The 26,494-nt window shown below is 34.6% G+C and overlaps 1 protein-coding gene across 1 annotated transcript; it reads right to left on the reverse strand.

Moving 5' to 3' along the window:
- unc-119 (unc-119 lipid binding chaperone) lies at window positions 1-25,901 on the reverse strand. Its single transcript, XM_080163902.1, has 6 exons — window positions 25,379-25,901; window positions 12,754-12,827; window positions 4,264-4,332; window positions 2,588-2,735; window positions 2,065-2,127; window positions 1-1,336 (listed from the first exon to the last, which is right to left on the reverse strand). The coding sequence occupies exons 1-6, from the start codon at window positions 25,433-25,435 to the stop codon at window positions 1,079-1,081; spliced, it is 669 nt and encodes a 222-aa protein (XP_080020028.1). The 5' UTR covers window positions 25,436-25,901; the 3' UTR covers window positions 1-1,078.
- Window positions 25,902-26,494: the final 593 nt, after the last annotated feature.

A 26,494-nucleotide genomic window follows, 5' to 3' on the forward strand; every position in this document is an offset into this window, starting at 1 on the left:
TGGCTATTTTTATTTCCATTGCGACAGCTAAAACACACACATTTCTTTATACAAAATTGTCATTTCTAAACAATATAATGAAAAAAATTTTCACTTAGAAATAAAAAGATCTGAAATTTTACAATTTATGGAATTTCAATAGTAAAAAAGTATAATTACCGAATAAAAAAATTATCATTGAATGGTAATATAGTAGAAACAAGGTGTAAATTTATAACATTTAATGATATACATTTAATTATCCTAAATTACAAACATATTTGTGCGATTTTTAAAATATTTGATAAGTAGTAATAAATACTTTTTCAATTAAATCTTTTACAACAGCTTCAAGTATCATATTTTAAAGATTTTATAAATAGAATTTTGCAAATTTGAGAATAAGAGAATTTTGCGAATTTACACAAAGCAATATTTTTTAAAAATAATATTCAATAAAATACTAATTACACTTTTAAAATGTTTTACACACAATTATACAAACACTATATTATAATTAATTACAAAAAAAACAATAAATATAATTGATTATCCTGATACTTTTTCACATATATATTTGGTTTGTTTTTAAACTTAAAATAATGCTCAATTTATTTTGATTTTTTATGTTTAATTTTAAAACTCTTTTTTTTTAATAATCACATTAGGAGTATTTACTCATAATAATCTAATAAAATAAAATTAACTATTATCAAAAATTGATTATAATAATAAATTTTCACGCAAATAAAATCTTAAAATTTTATGACAATGCAAAAATAAGCATTTGAAAAAGTATAGAAATCTAAATTTTTAGACAAAGAAAGCAATTTTTAGCTTTGAAATTTTACATTTAATTACAATACTTTTGGACATTTAAAGAGTATTTATATGGAGTATTGGCCGTATTTTTTTCTTTAGAGCGCCTTTTTCTCTTTTAATTTTCAAACTGTAAGTTTTATATATAAAAATTTAATTTCTGGGGTTTTTTTTCTTTGGTAAAAAAATCAGACAGAAGGTTGGTGAAAATTATTTTAAGAATTTTTATTTGGTACAAAGACAGGAACGCCTAAGTATATTTTTTTTATAGCCAACGTGATCAGTTTTCAGGGCTGCCGTTGAAGGCATAGTCTGCCTTGTTGTGCATGATCAACTCGTTGTCAACAAAGTAGAAGCTGTCCGACCTGGTCTCGTACGGGTTCTCAATCATCAAGTTCCTGGTGTCCTTGTCCATCTCCGGGAACTCGTAGATATGCTCGCACGTGTTCTTGCTGCGCGGGATGCAGAAGCCGAAGTCAAAGTCGAAGGTCTTGAGGTGGGTGTCGCGGAAATAATGGCGTTCGATCATTCGGAAATTCTGTTATTAAAATTTATTTTATTTAAAGTTTTAAAGTTAAGTAACAACTTGTGTGTATGTATATATATGCAAAATTAACACTCGAAAAGTTATTTCCTGAATATTTTTTATAATATCAGGTCCTAGGCATGTTTCAAACTATTTTTTTTTAAATGAGAAGAATGAACCAACTCCTCAAAAAATTTTAATAACTAAATTTATTCTAAAGTCAAAAAGAAATACGAGAATTAAAAAGATAAACAAATATGTTACCTTGACCTTAACAAAGATTTTTAATTTATTAAGTAAATAAAACCCAATGGTATAAACTGAAAAAGAATGCTTTATCTCTAACTAGCGGCTTCGCCCTTAGCCTCTAGGGATTTTGCCCCAAGAGGTGATAAAAAAAATTGGGGCGAAATACGTAAAAGGACCAAGGAAATTCCCTACAAAAAAAAAAAAAAATGGGGGGTCCCACCCCCTAAGAAAATAGCCTAAAACCACCACAGGACCAGTACGTATATTCCCCGAAGAGTAGAATCCGATCGGTTCAGTGGTTACCGAGATCTTAAGTACGCGGGTTGTGGACATATCCACCCCACTGTCTATAACATAGCATTCTTCTTATTGTCTTTATTATATTCCCACAACTCGATTTGTTTTTATAAAGGGGATGTCAAAATTTTCGACTGTTCGACATTTTTAAGATTGGAGGAAAAAAACTTTAGTTTAAATAAAATAAAATTTTCCTTGACTGGTTTAGCTCCGACACTGAACTCTACAGTGGCTCCAACTGTTTTCAAGGTCAGAAACTAAAAATAGAGATAAATGTTAAATCTCAATAGACTCGATTTAGACTATTCTAATTTATTTTATTTCAAGTAAAGTTGAAAGGCAAAGACTTCATCATAAAAGTATAGGTGGAAAGTCAACACAAATTGGGTCAAGAAATTTAGATTGTTCAGGCCGATATCTTTTAAAGTGCCTGTCGCACACCAAACCTCCCATCTTATAAGGAATTTGAAAATAAGTGAAGTAGTTTTTTTTCCTATGTAAAATCCCTACGTGGGTCCTTTAACCTAAGGTGAACTATCCCCGTGTGGCTACCCAATGCCCTATAAAACCAAATCTAATATGACCTGAAAGTAATAAACAAACAAACAAAAAATACCCCAGATAAAATAATTGAGGGGGGAGGGGTTGTATTCTGGTGTTCGACTAGGCACTTTGGCAAAAAATCACCCTCAACTATTAGCCAGAGTTGTTGCTGACCTGTGAAGTGAACTGATATCTAACAAATCTGCCAGCACTGGGATCCACAGCCTCTCGCTGGTCATCCTCCTCACTGTCCTCGTTGTAGCCAACAGGTTTGGCTATCTCAAACAAGGTTGTCGATGTATCAATATCGCGAATTTTAAACCTAAATAAATTTGTATGAGACAGCGTAAAAAGCCACCTAAAACTGACGTCATACAATAAAATTGACAAATGAGAGGCCAGTATACACTGTAATTGACCAATGATAAATTTATACTGGCCCCTGATTGATCAATTTTATCGAATGACTTCATTTTTTGGAGATCCTCTACGCTGTCTGAATTTGTATTCGTGTATATGATTCTATTCTAAAGAAATATAGTTTTATAATGAAATGCTAGCAGATTTGCTTTTTAGATTCTGGGGTCTTTTTAGGAGAAGGGCATATCTCAAATCATTACTACTATCACCATTATTTTTTAGGTGGAAGGGGTGGGGAGTTATTTTTTAAATTTGGAGTATAGCAGAAGGACGATTTTTTGTAAAAAGAAAAAGAGGAAGATTGTTCTTAGCTTCTAGACTTATATACAGATACCGTTTCAATTTGATAAATATCACTTTTGATAATCTACATGTATATGCGAAAACGTTTTCCCGGAAAAAAAATATTTGTATAGGTACAAAATAAACTAAATATTATTTATTCTTTATAAGAAATTGTTTAAGGAAAAAAGTTAAAATCTAAAATGTTATGAAATTTATGAGGTAAAAGTTTTACTGCGGATTTTTTTCATTTAAATGTCAATTATAAAACTTAGAAAGGATACAAAATTAAAAAAAAAAAACAATTTCAAGAATAAAGGGGATTTTATTGTTAGTTAGATAGTTGTACTAATATCTGACAAAGACCCCTAATCGCACTACATAGGATCTAAAATATGACAGCTTAATCTTAAAAAAAGTCAAGTCTTTAGACGGTTTTCCATTTTTAGAGACACGGTGCCCTAAACATAATTTTTAGGATTGATATTGCATAAACATTAAGATATATAAGTTTTCCGGAATTTTAAAGTTAAAGGGAGATTATAAATCTGCATCAAATTTTGAGGATTTTTTATTATATTCTTTTTTTCTATAATTCTTTATCTAAAAGCGGAAATGCAATTTAAGTTAATTAATTTTGGCATCTGTGATTGGTGGATTTAAAAAAACTGCGCTCTGATTGGATGGCGTACATCATTCAACCAATTAGAGCGCAGGTAGTTTAAAATTCACCTATCCTATTGGTCAAAATTAATTAACTTAAAATGCATTTCCGCTCTACATAAAGAATTATACAAAAAACGAATTTTATAAAAAATCCTTAAAATTTGATGCAGATTTCAAATCTCCCCCTAACATTAAAATTCCGGAAAACTTATATATCTTAATAAACAATGTATGCACTTGGTGGGAAGTACAAAATTCTTTAGGATATCACTGTTTTACTGAACCAATGGTCACTGTGGATTAGGGTATTTTTTTATCTGGGTTGAATATCTATACTTATAAATTTACTTTTAATCAAATATTTCATTTATCGTTTAGCAATTATTTTTCAATATATTTAAATTATTTGTTTAGTTTTAGAGTATGTAAAAGATGAAATGTATGTATTGTATGTAAAAAAGGATGATTTTTTTTTGTATTACCTTGTAAAATCTATTCCAAATGTGTTAGCTTCTGGTCGGCACAGATAGTCTTCAGTTATTCTGTCAAGCCTAAAGAAAACACATTACAAATTTTATTTCAAAAAAAGGTTTAAAATGACGTCATACTGGCCAGCATTTGTCAATCAAAATATATACTGGTCTGCCATTCATAATTTAGTCTCTGTATTGACCTATCATTAGTCATTTGTATAAAATGACATCATTTTTTTATAGGCATTATTAAGAGCTTCATTTGAAAAAAATGATACCCAATAATCAAGGCTTGGCAGCCACGCATATGCATTAAATAGACACACAGTGTTAATGTTAAAATCAACTAGTCATCTAAATCTGCTTCTAATATGATAACTATTACGTCAAGAAAACTATGTCGTGCACCCAAACAGCTTTGAATTTTGGAGTTTGCGCGTAGGTGCCAAAGTACAAAGCATGATTTTCATTCCAATATTCAAGTCCCAGGGAGGGAGAGGACATTGGGCTTTTTATTACACTAGTCCACAAAGTTTCTTAAAAACGTTTCAACCTCTAAATGTAAACTGCCAAAGGGGTAATTTTTGTGTACATCAATTTATCGGCCATTGTCTTGTCCCTTTAAAATCCTGTAAAGTCCAGTCACATACAAATTGTATTTTCATCTTTGTTTCAAGCTAAAAATCTTTTAAAATCTGCTAGTTTTCAATCCCACATTTGCATTACATATTTTTAAATATTAGGATGACTCGCAAATTAGGCAGTGACAAATTTATAGTGACCTGAGATAAAAGATGTTTTTAAGTGTCATTTAGATAAAACTTCCATGTTAAAATTTAATGCATTAGAAGACTAATTTGGAAATTTAGATACTTCTTTTGTTTAAAAAATTTGTTTCACTTGAATGACTTATAAATATAAATGATATTTAAAGAGCAAACAATGTTTGAATAATCAAGATATCATTACCATAAGCACACACGTACAAATTATGTATTATAAAGTTCTTTACAAAATGCTACAAAAAATTATACTATTTCAATAGCTTTATATAAAAATATTTTATAAGAAACTAAATGATTCCTATAAAAAATTTAAATTGTTTTAAGAATTCATATCTTCTTATTTTGGCAGCTTAAAGTTTAAAACAGCCGCCGGGACTTGACATATTTAGCGGCAGCCGTCCTTTTTATAGTATTAGCGATCTCCTACGCTGCCTTACAATAAGTAGATACTAAGACCTGATTTTAACCTTTCGAAGGAGTTGGTAAGTTTGGTTAAAAATGCTTTCCTCTATATGTGCAACATTGTATCCATACTCATTACAATGCCGTTATTTGCGTGTCCAATAAAACAATACTTATACAATCTAGATAATGCAAGGGAAACATATAAGGTTAAGAGAAATTAATTCGTGGAAAGTTGCTTCTAAAAATTAGTTTCTCTTGAAGACGATGACAACATACATGAAACAAAAGCTTAAAATGAATTTATCACCTAAGGCTTATATAAAAAAGAATATGAGGTTTAATTGTGTGCCTTTCTGTCTGTCAAACGATCCTACTTAACATCTGAACCATTATGGTTATCCTTCGCAGTGAAGTTTCTTGTAGGAAAGTTTATATTTTTATAACTATAAGATAAATTGCCCCTAAAATTTAAAATTGAGAGCATCTAACAGCAAAAAGGGAGGATCTTCTCCCTTCCCTTTTCAAAAAGTGATCCTAGTGGCCTTTAGGGGCGTAACTGCTAGTTGTTTTATGAAGTCATTATAATATAGAAAAAAATGTTCAAATGTTTGTCCCTGTCCCTTGTTATTGTTGAGCACACATTACAAGATAGATAAACATATTCTTCGTGTAAATATTGTCTTTTTCTGTTACAATAAAAATAATACAAAAAAATATTATTTTTATTGCCAAAATATTAGTTAACCATAAATATATAATGCAATTAATGAACTCGGCATGTTTTTTTCTAATATTATTACAAATTAGAAGCTTTCAGAAGATAGGTGTATTCCCCCTCCCCCTACACCCAACCCCTTCCATTTCGCACCGGTAATAAAGGTACTAAGAAAGAGAGGGAATGTCTGATTGAGCCAATAAGAGAATCGCATCGGAATTTACATTGGATCTCATTGGTTGAAATTATGTACACATTTTCCTACGAAGGCATGTTTTTTTTCATTTCATACATACATAAAAGTCAGCTGTTAACAGTATATTTTCTTAGTAGAAAGCTTTGCGGAATCAGAATTAATTGCCCAAAAATTTCGTTTACAATTTGAAAGCTTGAAACAAAGTTGGATTCTTAAAAAAAAAGTTAGGCTGGCAACTCGCTGGTGAGGCAAAATTATTTTTGTGAAAAATCCTCCAAAATCGAATAAAAAAATTTACAAAAATGAAATAAAACCTTAAGAGGGTTATTAACATATGATTTTGTTTAATTTTTGTAGATTTTTAATGTGCTTTTGGATGATTTTTCACAAAAATAATTTTGCCTCACTATCGAATAGCGAGTCTATCATTTTTTAAGAATCCACATCAGCTTGAGTCGAAAGTAAACAATACTTTTGTCTGCTAGGAATGTTCTCTCTTAGATTTGACGAAAAAAGGGTTCAGAATATTCTTCTACTCTTCTATTTCTATTGCACCGGTGTCCTGGATAGGAAACAGGTTTTTTTTGACATACGTCTCACAAGACCTATGTAGTAATGACCGGGAGACAATGACGGTTCAGTACATGACTTTCGTTAAATCACAGCTGATCATTTTTGTGGCTTTTTTTGAAAATTACTTTTATACGCAAATTTTCATAGTTTTTCCTTCAAAAATCACAATTTTCTCACATTTGCAGTTTAGTTAACTTAGATTTACACAAGAAAAGTATAATAAATACAGCTTAACTATAAAACTGCATTATCATTAATAACAAAATCTTTAAGAATCTTGAATAATCTAAGATTTGTAGTCTAGAAATGAAATAAGAGTTATTTGAAGTAAATATTTGAATTGATGTCTAAACAACTCTTATAATTAACTTTTTAAAAAATATTTCATGTCCCTGTTGCATGCCTCATGACATATTATATTTTTAAAACAAGTTTCCTTGAAATATTAACAAGTTATCCTGCTCAATATTGGTTCCTGGCTGATTTGATGTCTCAACATCAAAACAATATCTGCTTGGAGTATAACATATATATCAACAACCACAGTTGACATGTTTAAAGTCCTATATTACCATATATACCAGGCTACAATTGAATATACAACCAGTCCTTGGTTCAAAAGAGCTTAGTAGAAGGTTAATATTTTTAACAAGTGGGATTATCACTTGTAAGTGTTTGATATGAACTTGGAATCCGTGTAAAGACCAGTCTATAGCTGGTCTTGATTGAGTCTCTGCCTTTTGTACACACTGCTTGTCTTTACTACTGATTAAATGTCATAGTGAGAACCATGGAAGGTTTTACATAGGTGAACCTACAGAATGATTATAGATACATATTGGATTCTAAGCTGGATGAATAATTTGCAAGATAGTGTATTCAAGATAGTGTAAGAGCAGCTAACTGACAGGAAAGCACTTGGCTCATAGCTTGAAGAAAATAATAGTAGCTCATTACTAGAGTGAATGTGAATGCTGGTTACATGATCATAACTGGATTTTATTCAAGTGTGATTTCCAATGGCGACTTTAAAATCTAATTTGAAAAAAAACACAGGCAAGTTCTTTGTCCTAAGCAGATCAATACTACCCTTCCTAAAAGCTACCAGTAGTAAAGGGACCTAGGAAGGTGTTGAACAGGAAGACCAAAATGTAGGATTAGCAAAGCAAAAATAAAGGGCAGTTTGTCTATCAAGTGGTGTTAAATTTGGAATCATAGACCCACCTGACTTTCAATCAGCAGAGTAGGCAGAAACCATGGTGAATTTCTGAGTAATAGAGAATGAGAGGATATGAGCTCTTAGCTGAAGTAACTAAGGCAAGGGAGTCTTAAAGACCATGTAGCTAGATGCATGCCAGTCTTGGCTTTTATTCATGGAAAGATCTCTCATGACAGTAGTTGGTTCATAGGAAACCAAAGGAAGTAAAAAGTAAGAATACTTGAAAGTTTATTCTGAATCTTGAGGTTATCCCTTTATATGGTAAAAGTCAAGCCACAAGTTCAATAGCAAACAAGTGCCATAAAGAAAGAGTCAAAAGTGTGTGAAATTGTTGATTAACAAACAAGGTCAGAATTCTAAACTAACTTCCATCAAGATTTGTAGGTGGGGTGAAACATGTCAGCCGGCTAGAATAGAGGTCTAGCTATACCAGGGTGGAGAGAGGTACCCTGTTTAGTGGAAAGTATTATGATGCATACTTATTAAAGTTGAAGGACAGGGACGGTAACTTTAACGTCTTTAAACAAGAAGTTTAACATGTGGATTAATAGGAGATAATGTTTTAGTGAAAGAAATTTGAGGGCAATAACTTTATGTTGTGGAGTCAAAGGCAAAGTCAGATAGATTGAATCATGTTAAAGCCAGGTGAAAGCCTATGGAGGCTAGAAGCAGTTCTGACATGCAAATTTATTGTTGAACATTAATTCAAAATAATTAACTCTTACTCAATTTCTAGACTACAAATCTTATTCCATTGATTCTGAAAGATCTTGTTATAGGTGATAGCACAATCTTCAGTACAGCTGTTACTTATTATACTTTTCTTGCGTAAATTTAGGCTAACTAAGCAGCAAATGTGAGAAAATTGAGATTTTTTTGGGAAAAACTATGAAATTTTGGATAAAAAAGTAATTTTCAAAAAAATCCACAAAAATGATCAGCTGTGATTTAATGAAAGTCATGTACTGAACCGTCATTGTCTCCCGGTCATGACTACATAGGTCTTGTGAGACGTATGTCAAAAAAAACCTGTTTTCTATCCAGGACACCGGTGTTCGGTTTAATAGGGTTCTCGAAATTATGGCTATCGGGGTGGTGGGCTCCTGTTACAGATAGAGACATAAGATTATTTCTGGTGGTTCATGTGCATTTTTATAGAAAATTACTTTTTCTAGTCATAGCGGTCAAACCGCTTCTTAGCCGCTTTTTAGCGGCCAGCCGCTAAATATTAAAACAGCTGTTTCTGATCACAATAAAAGACTACACAAAAAAATTGTCTGGTCTAGAGCTGTTTTAAAATTCGGCAACTGGCAGCTTAAAACGGCAAAATTAGAGGTAGGAAATAGAAAATCGGTCAAAAATCGGTCAATGAGTGGTCAAACGGTCATGAAGTCACAGCTCTCTATCTTACCTACAAAAAAATGATATTGAAAAAACTAGAGGGGGGGGGCTCTTAGAGCTCACCCCCCCCTTCCCGATCTGTAAGGGTTAATTAAAATGAAAGATTTGGTGTATAAGTTTAGTTTACAGGCAAGAAAGCAGCCACTCATATATTTTAAAAGGTATTTTCAAAGAATTGAATCGTAGTAAGATGGAAGTAAAGCTAAATATAGAAAGAATGAAGACGGATAAGAAGAGATAAAATGCGTATTTAATCTAGGATTCTATTTTCAGTTCTTAAAAAGAGTTCAAACTATGTGCTAAAAATAAATTGTTTTTAGCGTTTTTATTTTATTTCGTCTTTCATTTTGATTAATCAAGAGATGGCAAACTCTATTGAGCGTATTAAAGTATTAGATTTTACTGCCTTATCAGAATGTTCATTTCAATTTTAGATTAAGCTATAATTTAAGCTATAAATACAAGGATGACAACATCCATAAAAGCGAAGCACTGAAACGGTAGGACAAACGGACATTAACATTTATATAGTGTCAGAACTGAATAATCAGAATATAAATGTATAATAGTCGAAGCAAAATTGTAAGTAAATTTGTTGAAAAACTGCTTGATACAGGATAATGTTTATGGACATACTTACATTTACATTGATTATAGAGTTACTTCGCTTATAATATTATACTTTGTTGTCCCAAAAATCAGATCACATAAAAATTTGTTGTTAAAAAAAGTAAAAAAATCAACATGTTTAAAATGGACGTACGGACATTTTGGTAATGATTATAGAGTTGCTAAATTGTACCTAACTACTAATCGACAAGCAAAGTTTGAAATCTATAGGACAATTCTAACATGACGGACGGACCGACCCTAATTATATAAAAGCTTCGCTTTTAATAAGGGATTTGATAATGAACAAGGATGACAACATCCATAAAAGCGAAGCACTGAAACGGTAGGACAAACGGACATTAACACTTACATAGTGTCAGAACTGAATAATCAGAATGTGAATGTGTAAGAGTCGATGCAAAATTTTAAGTAAATTTGTTGAAAAACTACTTTATACAGGATAATGTTCATGGACATACTTACATTTTTAGGACTTGATTATAGAGTTGCCTCGCTTATAACATTATACTTTGTTGTCCCAGGAATCATTATACCAAAAATCAGATCAATCTGATGATTAGATCAAATAAAAATTTGATGTTAAAAAAGTAAAAAAATCAACATATTTAAAATGGACGTACGGACATTTCGGTAATGATTATAGAGTTGCTACGCTTTCTAAATCGTACCTAACTACTAAAGGAATCACCATGCAAAATTTGAAATCTATAGGACAATTCTAACATGCCTTAATTAACAAAAAAAGCTATCCGTTACGGACGGACGGACGGACCGACCCTAATTATATAAAAGCTTTGCTTTTAATAAGGGATTTGATAATGAAAAATGAGAAATTAGTTACTTGTACACGGAGCACTAGAAAGATTAGCATTAACCCTCTTTGATGTTTTCAATGGAGGATTTTTTACTCAATGTTTTTTAGTTTAAAGATTTTTTTCTCTCAATGTTTTTGAAAATTTTGGATAAAAATAGAATTAAAGTATGATTTAACCGTTATTGTCTACTGCTTCCCTGGAAAGATTACAAATACATAGAGAGGTATGCAAATTCCTTGGATATAAAAAGATCAAAGTTAACAGCTTCACTCAAATTATAACGCCATAGTTTAATTCCAAGATAAAATACTGCATACCTGAGGTGGATTCTTAAAAAAAAACTCCCCACTAATCGCTTAGTTGGGCAAAATTGTTTTTGTGGAAAATCCTCCAAAATCACATAAAAATCTACAAAAATTAAATTAAACTTTATGTTAATAACCCTTCTATGATTTTGTTTAATTTTTGTATTTTTTTAATGTTCCAAAATTTATCACCAAATATTTACTGGGTAACCCCGCAGGGTTAGGTCTTATAGGAGAGGTTACGCATACGAAAAAGTACCCCCCTTTAACCTCAATTTATTTACAAAATAAGGGCTTCATTGGTTGTTTGGCACTTTGAGGGAAAGCACCTTTGCAGTTTTAAAAACTTAAAGGCATTTCTATCTTAATTTTTAATCACAATACAAAAAGTATAGAATTTGAAAATGAATAAATACATCCAGAAATTGATTACGCTGGATGCACAAAATGAATCAAGACTTCAATCAAAACCTTTAATTAAAATCTTCAATTCAAGGAATATCCTAGAATGTGTAAGGCGTACAAACTAGAAAGGTTTTTCTAGTATGGCTTCGAAACCGATTAGTATCTGCTGGATTAGAACTGGTTCTAAGCCACACTGAAAAACCATGTATCGTATCGTATTATATCCAGTTTTCTACGAATATAAAAATGTACAATAATAATATTAAACCAGTTTTGTTATTATCTCGGGGCTAACAAAACTATTTTTAATCTTGTATTTTTAATCTTGTATATTTTTTTATCAGTGGAAAGCTGATGAGTATTTATAATACGATGAGCTAAATAACTATTATGACAAGACAAGGAAGGAGGAATCTAAATGTGTGCAAATATGTGCAAAAATGACAGACTAACCAACAAACCAGAGGAACAGAATAACCACTCTCAAACATCGAATTGAATTTATAAAAGTTTAATGTACAAAAATATATTTTCTAAACTTTTTTCTGGTTGACATTAAAAGAAGAAAAGGTTGAGAAAATACACAACAAGACTGTAACATTTGAAGGGTAAAAAGCACAATTCTATATCAGAAGAAATTAATTTCTGGTTTTTCTAAAAGCTCCTTTTTGAGCATCCCCCTCCCCCCCTTATTTTGAAATAAATTTTAAAATAAAGGAAAGGGGGGGAGGGGTGCTGAGGTTTTTACTTTACTTTAAAAAAAATATTTAGCATTTTTATATATGATATAAAATAAAGCCACTTCAGGAACTAGATATAAATTTATTCATGTACTCTTTTATTATCAGTTCCCATTTAACACGCATTCAATTTCAACGAGCAGAGAAGAGATTCGGTTTCGCCCTTGGTGGGCTTTTTTTTACAAATATTTTTGTCATAAAGCCTAGGTCATGAAATCATGAAAACGGGACAACTGTAGTATCATAAACAGAAGGACATCCAGACACGAACACTTATAGAGTAGATTCGCTACTAAAAATAAATTACCTAAGAACATCTTGGGGAGTGATGACTGGTAGTTTATTCAGCTCTGCTTCTGTCAGGCTTCTAGCCTTCTCTCCCTAGAAGAGATAGATATGTAGATATAGAGGCTATAGCTATAAACAGATAAATGGATAGATATATGACTACTTCTGTCGGGCATGCAACCTTCTCTCCCTGTATGGATTTATAGATATGTATATAGATAGATAGAAAGACACATAAATGGATAGATATATTGGATAGATAGAATGATATATGACTGCTTCTGTCAGGCTTTTTACCTATTCTCCCTAGATAGATAGATATATAAAAAGGTAGATAAATAGATAGACTGATATAGATAGCATTATGACTGTTAGGCTTTTAAGTCTTTTTTTAACTTAGATCGATAGATATTTAGGTAGATAGAAGGCCATATAGATAGATTTTGAACTACCCCAGTCAGGCTTCTAACTTGATCTAGATATATATGGAGAAAGAAAGATAGATAGGTAGTAAGGGCCTAGGTGAATTCAACAAATGCTCCAAATAAATAAAATTTAGATATTTTTGTTCATATTACTTAAACAAATGCCCTCCATAACTGGTGGACAAATTTGGATTAGGAGTAGAAATGCAATGAAATGGTTTTAGGCTATTTTCCTAAAACACAGCATTATGCTATGGGTGAAGCACCTAGTCATTTATCTAGACAGAAGATCTAATCTATTTGAAATATCATACATTAAAACCTAAATAATTATCCTTTCTTTAAGATATATGTATACTTTAAACTGCTTAAAATTTTGTACTAAGTTTGACCTTTAGTTTAAGAAAACCCCAAAAGTTGAATTTTATGTAATCTGCAATTTCCAGCATGTGTTCTCAAATGCATGGGAGGGTAGTGTGGTAAGCCGAGACGTTTCAGCTCACCGGTTGCGAGTTCGAGTCCAACGAGCCTTAGCCTTGAATTATTCTACCAAAACAAACTAGCAGGATTTAGTCATACAGAAATTATATATTTAACTGAATAATATTTACAATGGATGTTTACTATATATATACAACAGATTATAACAATAGGTTAGGTTTGAAGGGGGTGTGGGACACAAGGGCTTAGCCCACGGCGGTAGACAGTCTGCGGGGGTAGCTGTGGTAAAAGGGGAGGCAGCGCCTCCCGGTTGTATAATTGCATGAGGGGCGCGTGATAGCTGCGTGTCCGTGCCCCTCCCCATATTTAGGCAGGCCAGTTTGACCGCTGGACAGCGGGGTCACCGGCGGTCATGAGGTGAATGGTGATATAATGGGATTAGTGCAGAAGGCTTGTTATGATAAGTCACTGCGTAGCAATTCTGTAAACTGCCCGTCCGTCTGTTGCCGTATTACCACAACCTCCCCTTCAAGGGCTGCGGGGCTCCCGAGCCACCAGGCCTTGAACCTGGGGATACGGCAACCTCTGTCTGCACAGGACAACATCTTCCTGGGGCACAGCTTGGTGGAGGACAGCTCTGGCTATACAGGCTCCGCGGGACACTCGCTGCTCTGTCTGGCTGTGGTTGGATATCAACATTGTCAACTCCCGGTTGGCTTCCAGCCGTGGGTTGGCGACGGCCAGGCCCCGTCGTTGGAAGTTTTGCCTTGTCTGCAGGACTAGTTCTGTCTCGGCGGGTAGCTGGACACGGAGGCCTAGGCTAACTCTGGAGGCTCCCAAGGGGGGAATAACGATGGAGGAAGGCGCGTAAAATTCCATGGGGGCGCCTGCCTGGTCCAGGTTACTTGGCCTCCTAGCCCCCACTCGGATGGGGACGGCTGTCATCAGCAGGGGGCACATCGCTTCAGCTTCGTCCTCTGGGGCCGCCTCTTCCATCTCAGTGGCCGCCTCTCCTCCTGCAGGCTCGCTGCTGGCCGGCAGGTTCTCCATGTCAGTATCAGGGTTCCAGATGGCATCTCTAGGTGGCTCTGGAGCTGGCGGCGGCGGCGGTGGTTCGTTGGGTTGGTGCTGCAGGTTCTCTTCTACAGGGTCGCGATCCTGGCCGCTAGGCTGTGGGGCGGCGGCTGCTGGCTGGTACACTGGAAACTGTCCTGGGTCACTAGCTGGCAGCGCCGCAGCTCCGGCGGGCAGCTCGGTGGCGTCCTCGTCGCCGTCCAGGTCGCCTTGGATGTCTGTTGGAATCTGATGGGCAGTTACATCTCCAGTGTATTTGCGCAGTCGGCCTACATGCGCGGTGACCTCCGAGATTTTGGCTGTTGGAGAGGCAGGTTTGATGACATAATGGACGTCTGTGGCTTGTCGCACTATCTTCCAAGGGCCAGTCCATCTCTTGGTAATCTTGGCTGCCTTCCCTGGCACCAGGCGGGGGGCCAGATACCAGACCAGGTCTCCAACTTCGTACTTGGCCGTGCCTTCGTAGGCGGCCGCGCTCCTCCGGATGGTTCCCTCCTCTCGCTGCTGGATTGCGTTGTACACGGCATGGTAGCGTTGCAGGAGAGCTTGGACGTTGGCTGGGACCGAGGCATACTCAGTGTCTGGCAGCCGGAGCACCATGTCCACCGGAAGTTTGGCCTCTCTCCCAAAGTAGGCCAGGAACGGGGTCACGCCCGTGGATCTGCAGGCCTTGGTATTGTAGGCGAAGGCAATGGCAGGCAAGTGTGGCTCCCAGTTGTTGTCGTCTCTGTCTAGGAACAGCCGCATGCCTGTGTTGAGCGTCCGATGGAACCTCTCCACTCGGTTGGACTGCGGGTTGTAGGGCGGTGGATGTGTCAGGCCAATCTCGAGCTTGGAGGCCAGCTCCTTGAATACCTGGCCGGTAAACTCCATCCCATTGTCGGAGTGGATCTTCAGGGGACATCCGAACGTGGCCAGGTGGCGGTGCAGAAGGGCTTCAGCCACCGTGAGAGTGCGCTTGTTGGGGATGGCGTAGAGGCTGACGAACCGGCTGAACCCATCCTGACAGGTGAGGATGTAGCGGTTCCTGGCTGGGGTCTCTGGCAGCGGCCCCACCAGGTCAATAAACAGGACTTGCTGTGGATACCCCTGGCGGGAGGGCACGTGTATCCCTAACTTCAACCTTTCCTTGGTAACCTTCTGTACACACTCAGGGCAAGTCTGAACCATCAGGCGGACGTCACGGGACAGGTTGGGCCACCAGAAATGCATGGCGACGCGGGCAATAGTAGCGTCCATTCCAAAGTGCCCGGCCATGGGGGTCCCATGGGCTAGAAAGAACGCGTCCTGCTGGAGGGCCGAAGGCAGCAGGTATCTTGTTCTCTCTCCTGTCAGGGTCTGGTCAGTGGTGGTGAGGCAGCCATGCTCGTCGAGTCCCAGGGCTGCGAAGCGGCTGGCGTACTGCTGCTCGTCTCATTCCTTGCCGCGCAGCTCAGCCTTAGTTGGGGCTTTGCCATCGGCCACCCACTGGCGGACACGGAGCAAGAGGGGGTCCTGTGTCTGTGCCTCTAGCACTCTAGCCGGGTCCAGCCGTGCGGCAGAGGGCCGTCCAGCTGCAGGCTCCCCTAGCTGGCAGAGGGTGTGAATGTACTCAGCTTGCTCTGCTAATTCTTCAGCGGTAGCTGTCGGCATATTATCGTCCTCCCGGCGGCTGAGGGCGTCAGCATTGGTGTTCTGGGTGCCAGGACGGTGGCAGACAGTGAAATCTAGGGCCGCTAGCTCCTCCTGCCAGCGAGCCACCATCCCTGTGGATGTGTTCAGCGACTTCATCTGTAGCAAGGCTGAGGAATCAGTGTTGATCTGGAAGCTACGGTAGGACAAGATGCCGTGGAATTTCCGAATTCCATACATGATGGCGGCCATCTCTCCCTTCCAGGACGGGTAGCGAGTCTCGGGGTCGGTTGTCTTGCGCCCCACGGCGGCAATCAGCCTCTCCTTGCCGTCCTGGCATTGGCTGAGGATGGCAGAGATGGCGCGGCTGCTGAAGTCTGTGGTGAGCTGGAACACAGCCGGCAAGTCAAACCTGGGCGGCGCTCGGATGGGGGCTTGGCGAAACTTGTCCTTGAGCTGTAGCAGCTGGGCTTCCATCTCAGCCGTGTCTTGGCCGTTTTCTGCCGATTCATCTCGTAGGTGAGGTCGGCATACTCTGGGATGAACAGGCGGTAGTACCCAAAGAACCCCAGGAGCGCCAGCAAGTCCTTGGGGGTGATGGGGGCCGGACAGTCCAGGATGCGGTCAATATAATCCTCTTGCATGGCTATCCCCTCACGGCTGAGGGTGTGGCCCAGATAGTCCACCTTGGCTCGAAACAGCTTGGTCTTGGCTGGCTTGAGGCGGATTCCTCCCCTGCGGTGGGCTTCCAAGACTTCCCAGAGCCTAGCCAGGTGGGCCCAGGTATCCTGGTGAAAGTTCAGGACGTCATCAAGATATGACTGGAGGTTGGCCGTGCCTAATGGGTTCAGGACCCCTGCAATAAATCTGGAGTAGACAGATGGTGCCGTAGCGAGGCCAAAGGGCATCCTTTTCCATTGGTACAAGCCCCTAGGGGTGGTGAAGGCGGTGCAGGGCCGGCTGTCCTCGGACACTCGGATGGTGCAGGGATTAGTGCAGAAGGCTTGTTATGATAAGTCACTGCGTAGCAATTCTGTAAACTGCCCGTCCGTCTGTTGCCGTATTACCACAGTAGCATTACTTGTTACTATGATTATTGACTTTTAAACAATTTAACAGTAAGGACAATGAAAATGAATTCTCATTCTTTAGTAGAGAGGATACTGTATAAATAAAATTTTCTATACGTTAGCTAGTTCTTCAGTTGTTGAGGCAGTGTATATCTTATTTACAACACACAGTCCGTCAGTCAGTCCATAACGCTATAGGGAAAATGTTAGATAAGCAACTGAAATCTTCAGTGAAGATTCTTATAGCATATGTGCATCTCGTCAATATATTGTTTTGTCCGCCTGCAAGTATGTAATTCTTAAAAGACTTAAACCATTTTTTTAAAAAGGTTTCGAGATTTTCTTTGAATATTAGGAGTAAAATCTACAAATTAAAATTTCTCTTATAATTCTTTGATTATGAGTTTGTCTTTTTATGGTAAAATGATGTTTATATAAAGAGGGTAACAATAACCATAATTGAGAAAGAAAGAGATAAAGAAGGAAATAAATGTGTGAGAAACAGAAAGAAATAATGATAAAATATAGATAATCCCAACTAACCATAAAATGTTAGAATTACTGCTTTTATTTCTCTGGTGTTGTGTATATTTGTATTTTTATGTGTATCATATATTTCTGTGTATTTAAGAGATAGGTAAATGAAAGATAAATACGCCATTGATTTGACAGAACTTGCCTATCTTTAAATTGAAATAACTAAGAGAGGGCATTATGTTTCCAGAATGCTTTACCTCTGCGAAAAGCCCTAACACTGCGGGCATATAACTGAGCCCTACATAGTAAAAAAATTAACTAAACATAACTTGGCCTAAAGAATAAAAAGAATACTATTAATTTCAAGGGATGTTTATGTTTCTGACCAGCCCTTTTTTGGGAAAATCTGTTAATACCCCTCCCCCCCCACCCCCCATCTTAACACACACTCCTAAAAGGCAAATAGATTAATTTTATATTATCATACGTAATTCAGCTTTCATTCTATTTGCATGTCCTATCATGAAAAGTATACTTCTATATTGTCTTGTACATAATTTGCATCATAAAAAATGTCTTTTTGTTATATTTATCTCTTTATTACTGATTTAGGCCAACCATTTGTAATTTACTTCACATGAAAATATTTCATTTTTATAGTTCTAAAATTAAACAAGGACAATTATCAAACAATTTAATAAGAGACACGCTTTTCATTTTATAAATAAACTGGCGGTTACGCCCCCTAAAAGCCTCTAGGGGCACTTAATGTAGGAGGGGGAAAAGTCGACCTCGTCCCAATATAAATTTTTGTTTAAAAAGAGTAAAAAAAATATTTTTTGGGGGGGAGAGGGGGTGAAGAAACCCTCCTCAAAAATAGTTTGAAACCTTCTCAGGACCTATAAGAAGCTTCACTGTAAAGGAGAACAATATCGGTTCAGCGGTTAGCGAGATCCTTCGGGACAGACAAAAAACGCTTACTACTTTATGTAATAGGATTGCATTCAAGGTTAATATTAGACAAACGCACAAGGGGAACAACAAACTATTGCGACAAACCCAATAGGAGACAACCCCTATAAGGGACAAACGTACTAGGGGGATCTTATCTTAATCTTAATTAAAACAGTCTTTAGACTTCATAAGCATGGTATAAGGTACAAAAGATAAATCCTTATTTTTTTTTCTTACAAATAAAGAAGTTAGAACAAATTGAGATTTTTAATTCAGCATTAATTTAGAAAATATAATCTTCCAACAATAAAAAACATAATCTCCCAATAAAAAAAAAACTAGATCATTTTACTTAAGATATGTCCCACTTGTATATTTTCCCCCTATTAAGTTTGTCCCCCTAGTACGTTTGTCCTCTAGCATGTTTGTCGCACTAGTACTTTTTTCCCCCTAGTACGTGCGTCGGTATACCTATCAGACTGACCAATAAGAATATTTATGGGTGGCTTTGCTCCTTGCAAATAAAATATGGAATTACTTTAAGAAAATTGAACTTTATGTAACTGAGTTGTGTCCTATTTTAAAGTAATTCTAAATAAGTTATTTTACATCCTTTCAAAATTTAGAAAACGTTTAGCTTTAGGATTTGTAAGATAATTTTTGATGCTTAAAAATTTCATTCACACGGGATTCCAACCAATAATTGTATTGGTTTATAAAGATCAGGATTTGAACTGGTTTTTTCTTTAAGTAAGATATTTGATATTTTGCCCTAAATTGGAATTTTTACTAATCTAATCATAATTCCCCCCTCCTATACTTTTACAAATAAGTTAAAAAAAGGTGAGAGCATTTTTTAATATCATGCCTTATTCCTCCGGGTTCTATACCTGCTGTGCCTAACACCGCAGGGCTACCCTGTACCCAATATAACCTAACCTAGCCTAAACATAACTAAAAACATGAAGAACTAAGTGGTTTCTATGCTCTAGGCACTTGTGAACTGACAGTTTTGTCCAGAATACAAATTTTTAATTGCAATTCTAAATGATTATAAGTAGTTCAACAGAATTTGAAAACTTTTGTGTATTTTTGAAATAAGTCAAAATCAAGTTTCTATATTTTATTAAATTTTCTTCTATACAAAGTTTTTGTTGAGATATTGAATTGTTGATTTGATCTGAGATTGAAAAGGAGGAGTTTTATGAATATTTTATATATTTTCCTCTCTTATATACATACACTAAAAATTTTAAATCAATAGTTAATAAGGATTTTTATCTTTATAATAATATTAATATGAAGTTTTTAATTAACTCCTAATACAGTACTTGAAATTAGATGTAAACATTTTAAGAGTCTTTATTTTAAACCTTAAGTAGTACTTCTGATAAATATTTTATCAATATGTTATTTAAGCGTACATTATATTTTGATAAGTGAACCTACTCTATAAATCTTGCGTATTGGTTTGAGGTTTGGTCAGTAGGTCGGTCTATGCTTCAACTGTGACGTCACATAGCTTTTTACACACAAAACAAGGCTTCATAATTTTTGTTGCACAATTCGAAAAACTTAGAAAGTCTTTTTTTATAGCTAAATTTCACGTATTTTTGATTGAGTCATCCTTGTGGAAAATATTCTTATATTTGGTGAATATTATAATATTGAGAGTGTTCTGTGTTATCGAGGAAAGGTATAGCTACTACTAGAGATTGTATTTAATATTTGTTTGGATATATAGTTCATAATACTCTTTCTACTTCTAGTGTGACTTCGAAACCGATTAATATCGCTGGATTAGAACCGGTTGTCAAACATACTGAAAATTATGTTTAGCATCGTATTACAGACAACGAATATCTGAAAGCTGACTATAATACAATGCTATAAATAACTATTATCCTTTTATACAAAGTAATAAGCTTTTTTGTCTTATCATGTATGGATCTCCATCATAGTGAAGCTACTTATAGGTCCAGGGAAAATTTTTTTAACTTTTTGGGGGAGAATTTTTTCTCCTTTGGGAAACATTACATGTAAAAATAGATTAAAATTGCAGAATCTAAGTTTGTGTAGCTGTGTGATATTGGAAACCTGTACATAACCAATACTTTTCATCTTATTTCACAATTATCATTACTAACAGTTTACATACACACACACTCACACATACACACACACACACACACATACACACACAAACACAAACTCTAAAGTGGAGGAATCTTAAGGGAAAAGACAAGGAACGATACACCCCATGTATTTTGAAAATTAAAATTTTGGAGGGTAATCTTTATTTCATAGAGGCATTTTTCACCCCTTTACCCCCCCCCCCTTGGACGTCTATGATCAAATATGTATCAAAATTAAAGTAAATCATCGGTGGAAAAGTTTTGACACTGTTAGATTGAAGATTGTAATAGTTATTTCTCGCATCGTATTATAAACGGCTTTCCGCGGATATAGAATGTACAATTATGAGATTAAAACCAGTTCTTTTAGCCCCGGAGGTGCCGAAGGCACCGGCTAAAAAAACTGGTTTTAATCTTATGATTGTACATTTTTATATTCGTAGAAAGCTGGATATAATTCGATGCTAGCCATAGTTTTTTCGTATGGTTGAGAACCGGTTCCTATCCACCGGATTCGAATGAATACGAGAATAGTTATTTCTCGTATCGTATTATAAACGGCTTTCCGCGGATATAGAATGTACAATTATAAGATTAAAACTAGTTTTTTTAGCCCCGAGGTGCCGGAGGCACCGGCTAAAAAAACTGGTTTTAATCTTATGATTGTACATTTCTATATTCGTAGAAAACTGGATATAATACGATGCTAGACATAGTTTTTTCGTATTCATGAGAACCGGTTCCTATCCACCGGATTCAAATGAATACGAGAAAACAAATTACAACCGAATTAGTTTACAAAACATTTTAAACTTTTATAATTTACAGTCGAATTTCCTTTTCCTCCTGGCTAAAAAAGTCAGAGGGGGTGTGGAGGATTCAATTTTCTTTTATTGTAATATTATTGCTAATGAAATGTTTATTAGTTAATATTTTAATTTTGGAACACATCTACTTTATGATCAATTGAATAAAATTAAATGAAGACATTAACTGTATTTTTTCCCGTTTTTATTATGTTCCATCATGTGGAACTTTCAATATATTTATTTTTAGAATCATATTCATATTTGATAATGCCATGTTAGGCTGTACTTTTTAAAAGACAAGTTTCCGTTTATACTATAATAAGAATTAAAAGGCAAACAAAACTGGTATCAATTTCATGATTTTTCAGTATTACTGAGAACCGGTTCTAATCCAACGGAAATTTTTCAGGATTTAAAGCCACACTGGAAAGATTGTTAAAATTTGTGTAAAGCAAATTTAATTTAATTATCTCAGCATAATTGTCCATTTCCCTAAGCACTGAATTAAATATTGACAGGCAGTTGTTTGTAACATAAAGAAAAGTCTTGATTCAATTTAATATTTTATAAGTACAAGTTATTATTGTCAAATGTAAATAGAACCTACTATAACTATTAGAGTTATAATGGAAAGGAAAGGCTCTGTAGGCTTAGGTAAACGGTTCTAGCTGGGAAGTGTGTTTGGATTGGAAGGCCTGATTGAGAGAGAAAGCCATTCACCAAAAGCAGATCTTATTTAAATGGAATTGGACATGACAAAATGTTTATCATCATTTGTTCGATCAACGAAGGGTTAAGGGCTATTCTTTTCCTATATTTTTTCCACTTGCCCTCCTCTTATTATAAATTTTCTATAATTCTTAATTGATTTGCCGGAAAGAATGTAAACAATCATACTTGTTAATTTCTTAGTATATTAATAAACTTTAACTGAACATTGCATCTAACATAATTTTATATCCTACTGCATTGTTATCAAATTCTGAATCTTATAAATGTCATAGAAATAGCATAATATGTATGTAATATAATGCAACTGCAAACAAGAACAAATATATTCTTGTTTTCCCTCTAAATGTCTCTACATGTGACCAAGCTTACAAGTGCAAATAATTGAAAAGACTCTCTTTGCAACAGAAATACAGTAAATTTATGATATAGAAAAAGAATATTTATCGCAAAGTGAAATGCAATGTCAGCAGAATTAGAAAAATTTTATTCTGAAGAAAAAAAATACTTTTATCATACTGTTAACTCAATTTATTTCAGACATAATTTTTTAAATAAAGGGTAGATAATGGGGGGGGGAATACTAATGTATGAAGGCATATTTTACAACCTCTTAAAATTAAACTGTATAAACAAAATATATCAAAATTAGTCAGTAAATTTGGTAAAGATGTTTATAGGATCTTTCCCTCAAAAGTCATAGCGAGCTTAGAACCCTACCCCCTCATTTCTTAAACTTTAAAATAAGAAGAGAAGTAACCTTTGCTGGACATATACCTGCGGGGCCCTAATACCAGCTGGACATATACCTGCGGTGCCCTGACACCAGCTGGGCTTCCTCGTACTCAATACCTAGCCAAAGGTAACAATTAACACCAGAAAAAAAACTAACCCCCTTTATTTTAATTTATAGATAAGGAAGGGGAGGTTTTCCGTGCTCGACTAGGCAATTTAAGGGAAATAACCTTTTCATGTTTAATAATAATATTAAAATATTTAATAATAAAAAGTGTAGGTGCTGGCTTAAAGGTAGGAGTATCCAGGATTAAAGGAGCTAGAAATTTAGTTAAAGAAAGACAAATTAAATGATATCATTCTATATAATTTGAAAGCTTACTTTTAACCTTTTTTTTATTATTTTTATTCTTATACTGATAATATGTATTCCTTTAGTTTTTTTTGTAACTAATCACAATGAATTGCTCTTTATCTTTAATACTCATGTTAGTTTAACTTTTCTTTTCTCCCTAGTTATGAATTCACACTCCTTGATTTCTCTCTCTCACAAAATAATTTTTTTATATTTGATCATTCATCAAGAAATTGTTTTATGTGATTTCTCAATTTTGCCACGAGCTTGGTTGAGGGAGTGTTTTATACATAGATAATAAAAATATTTTTACAGACAAACTTATGTAAATTAAACTTATGAACTAGATATAAAATACCAAGTCTTTCTAGAAACATACAAAGAACATAAGATTGTTTTTTTTTTTAGACACAGAAGTTATTTTAAAGACAATACCATAGAATACATATTTCAGTATGGCTTCGAATCAGACTATGATCCGCTAGATTATAACCGATTCTGAGCCATACTAAAAAAGTATTTTTCGTATCGTATTACAGAAAATTTTCTATGCATATTAAAACAAAATTATATAAAATTAATACCAGTTTTGTCAGCCCGGGCTTCGGCCACTCGGGGCAAAAATTTTATATTTTTTATTTTATAATTTGTCAAATGATTATAAATATACGCGGAATGCTGTCTATAATAGACTGCGATAAATAAGTATTCTAAATAGAATCTTAATGATAGATAAAATTTATAATTTAGCAGCATTATTCTCTATAAAAATATATATATCATGCATAATATTCATTACTACAAAGTACATATTGCCTTTTTATGTGTTTAATAAGAAACATTAGTCATAATTAAATGGTAAAATTTAAATACCTCACCACCTCTCCCCTTTTTTATTATGCAAAATCACCCCCCCCCCCTCATTCCTTACCTCCACTTGAGGAAAAAAATCATCTTTTGTTTTTTAATAAACAGTATAAAACTTATGCTCATTAAAGCATCATGTCTTTTTATTTATAACCAACTGAAGATTGTTTTTTAACATGAAACACTGTGTATTGGACTTATCAAATAAAAATAACATGTTTAATTAAACTGTGTTGATCACTCTATGGTATAAAAATATTATTATAGATAATAATAATCATGTAGCTAGTTTATTCCTTACTATTCAAATGTTGTTTTGGTGTAAAATATGACCACATCTTATGTAAGACACTATAGAGACAATGGCGCTGTATGAATTATATGCAGAAGTTTGACAACTAAATTACTTTCCACATGACACATATCAATATGTGGCAATTCTTACAATTTTATTCAAAATTCAAAGGACATATTTTTGGGAAATATAAAACTTTTTTCTACGTTTTGATTTTATTAAATTATACATTTTCCAGATCTTAGATATTCATATACATTACCATTGTTGTATATTGTTAGATAAAGATGAAGATGAAAATAAATTCTTTTAAATTTCATATTTTTGTCATGGATTATAATTAGTAATGTTATACTAAACATAAGAGGACCAGAATATTAAAAAGATGAGTTATACACTATGGCAATAAATAAAGAAATAACACTAGTTGCTTCGCTCTTACCCTAAGGCAGGGGATGTAAGGAAAATAATCTAAAACCATCCAAAGAAAATGTTTCCCTAAAAGTACAGCCAATTTAAATATCTTTAGCTTCGGAAATAAAAACTCACTACTCTATAATAGGATAAAAAGTAGAATGAAAATTTCTGAATAAAAATTGAATTCTATTAGGACAATCCCTTTTGTTAATGAATTAAAGAGTAGCTACACTGACAAACTTGTCTTTACCTGTGCAATCATATTTGCCTGTGCCTGGTTTTGGCCGCCGCGTTTCACTGCATTCATAATATCCTCCACTTTACTTGTAGAAACTAGTTACCGAGTAGCTGCGCTACTTTATTAATTAACTCTTGAAAACAGTTACTTTACTTTATCACTGAATTATTATATCACAAAGAATTATAATACACACAGTAAGCACTTTTAAGTTCTGTGAACAACTATAATGTGTATGTGTGTGTATATGTGGTTGAAAATTTAAATTACTTGTATTCAGTGACGCGTATCTGACTCTCCTCTCTCTTGGTTTAAATTTATGATGTGCTATATCACTTACTATTACTCCCTTCCTTTTTATTAATCAATTCTCCTTGATCATATAAATGTTCGGAAGCTCTTTTTTTATTTCTTCTCCTTTCTTTTTGTTTACCCTGAGGGGTTTATTTTACCACAAACTTGTGTAGCTAGTAAACTGGTAAACTGTCTAACAACACTAAGATGCTCTCTCTTTATGTGTTTTAGTGTAGCTTCCGGGTAGAAGAGTTGGTTTTGCAAATTATTTGACTAATTTGATGGTTAGATAGATATCTAGATGCTTGAATAGATAGATAATTGAATGGTTTAACTGCCAAGTCACTCCTACTCACTGGCTAGCACAGTTAGTTCCTCTTAATACTTTTTTTATTATCTGAAATCATGAAAATGAATCAATAATAAATTAATACATACAGAAGTAATAATTTCAACATATTCATTATGACATAAATGTATAATTTATGTGTAATAGAAATTTAAAGTAAATTGAAATTAAACAGACCTCAGAAATTTCTAAAAATCTAATTCAATAATTATAGTATGAATAGAATAAGCAATTCTTATAAGTTAATTAATTTCTACTTCAAATGACAGAATTTATTTGTAACTAGGCTAGTCAGTAATGCACAGGCTTAATATGTTTTTACAGATAAAACTAGAATAGTTATTTCTCGCATTGTATTATAAACGGCTTTCCGCTGGTTTTAACCCTATGATTGTACATTTTTATATTCGTAGAAAGCTGGATATAATTCGATGCTAGACATAGTTTTTTCGTATGGATGAGAACCGGTTCCTATCCACCGGATT

This window comes from Acartia tonsa, chromosome 1 (genome assembly GCF_053477335.1).
Source record: "Acartia tonsa isolate MP-2025a chromosome 1, ASM5347733v1, whole genome shotgun sequence".
In the NCBI taxonomy this organism is placed as follows: Eukaryota; Metazoa; Arthropoda; class Copepoda; order Calanoida; family Acartiidae; genus Acartia; species Acartia tonsa.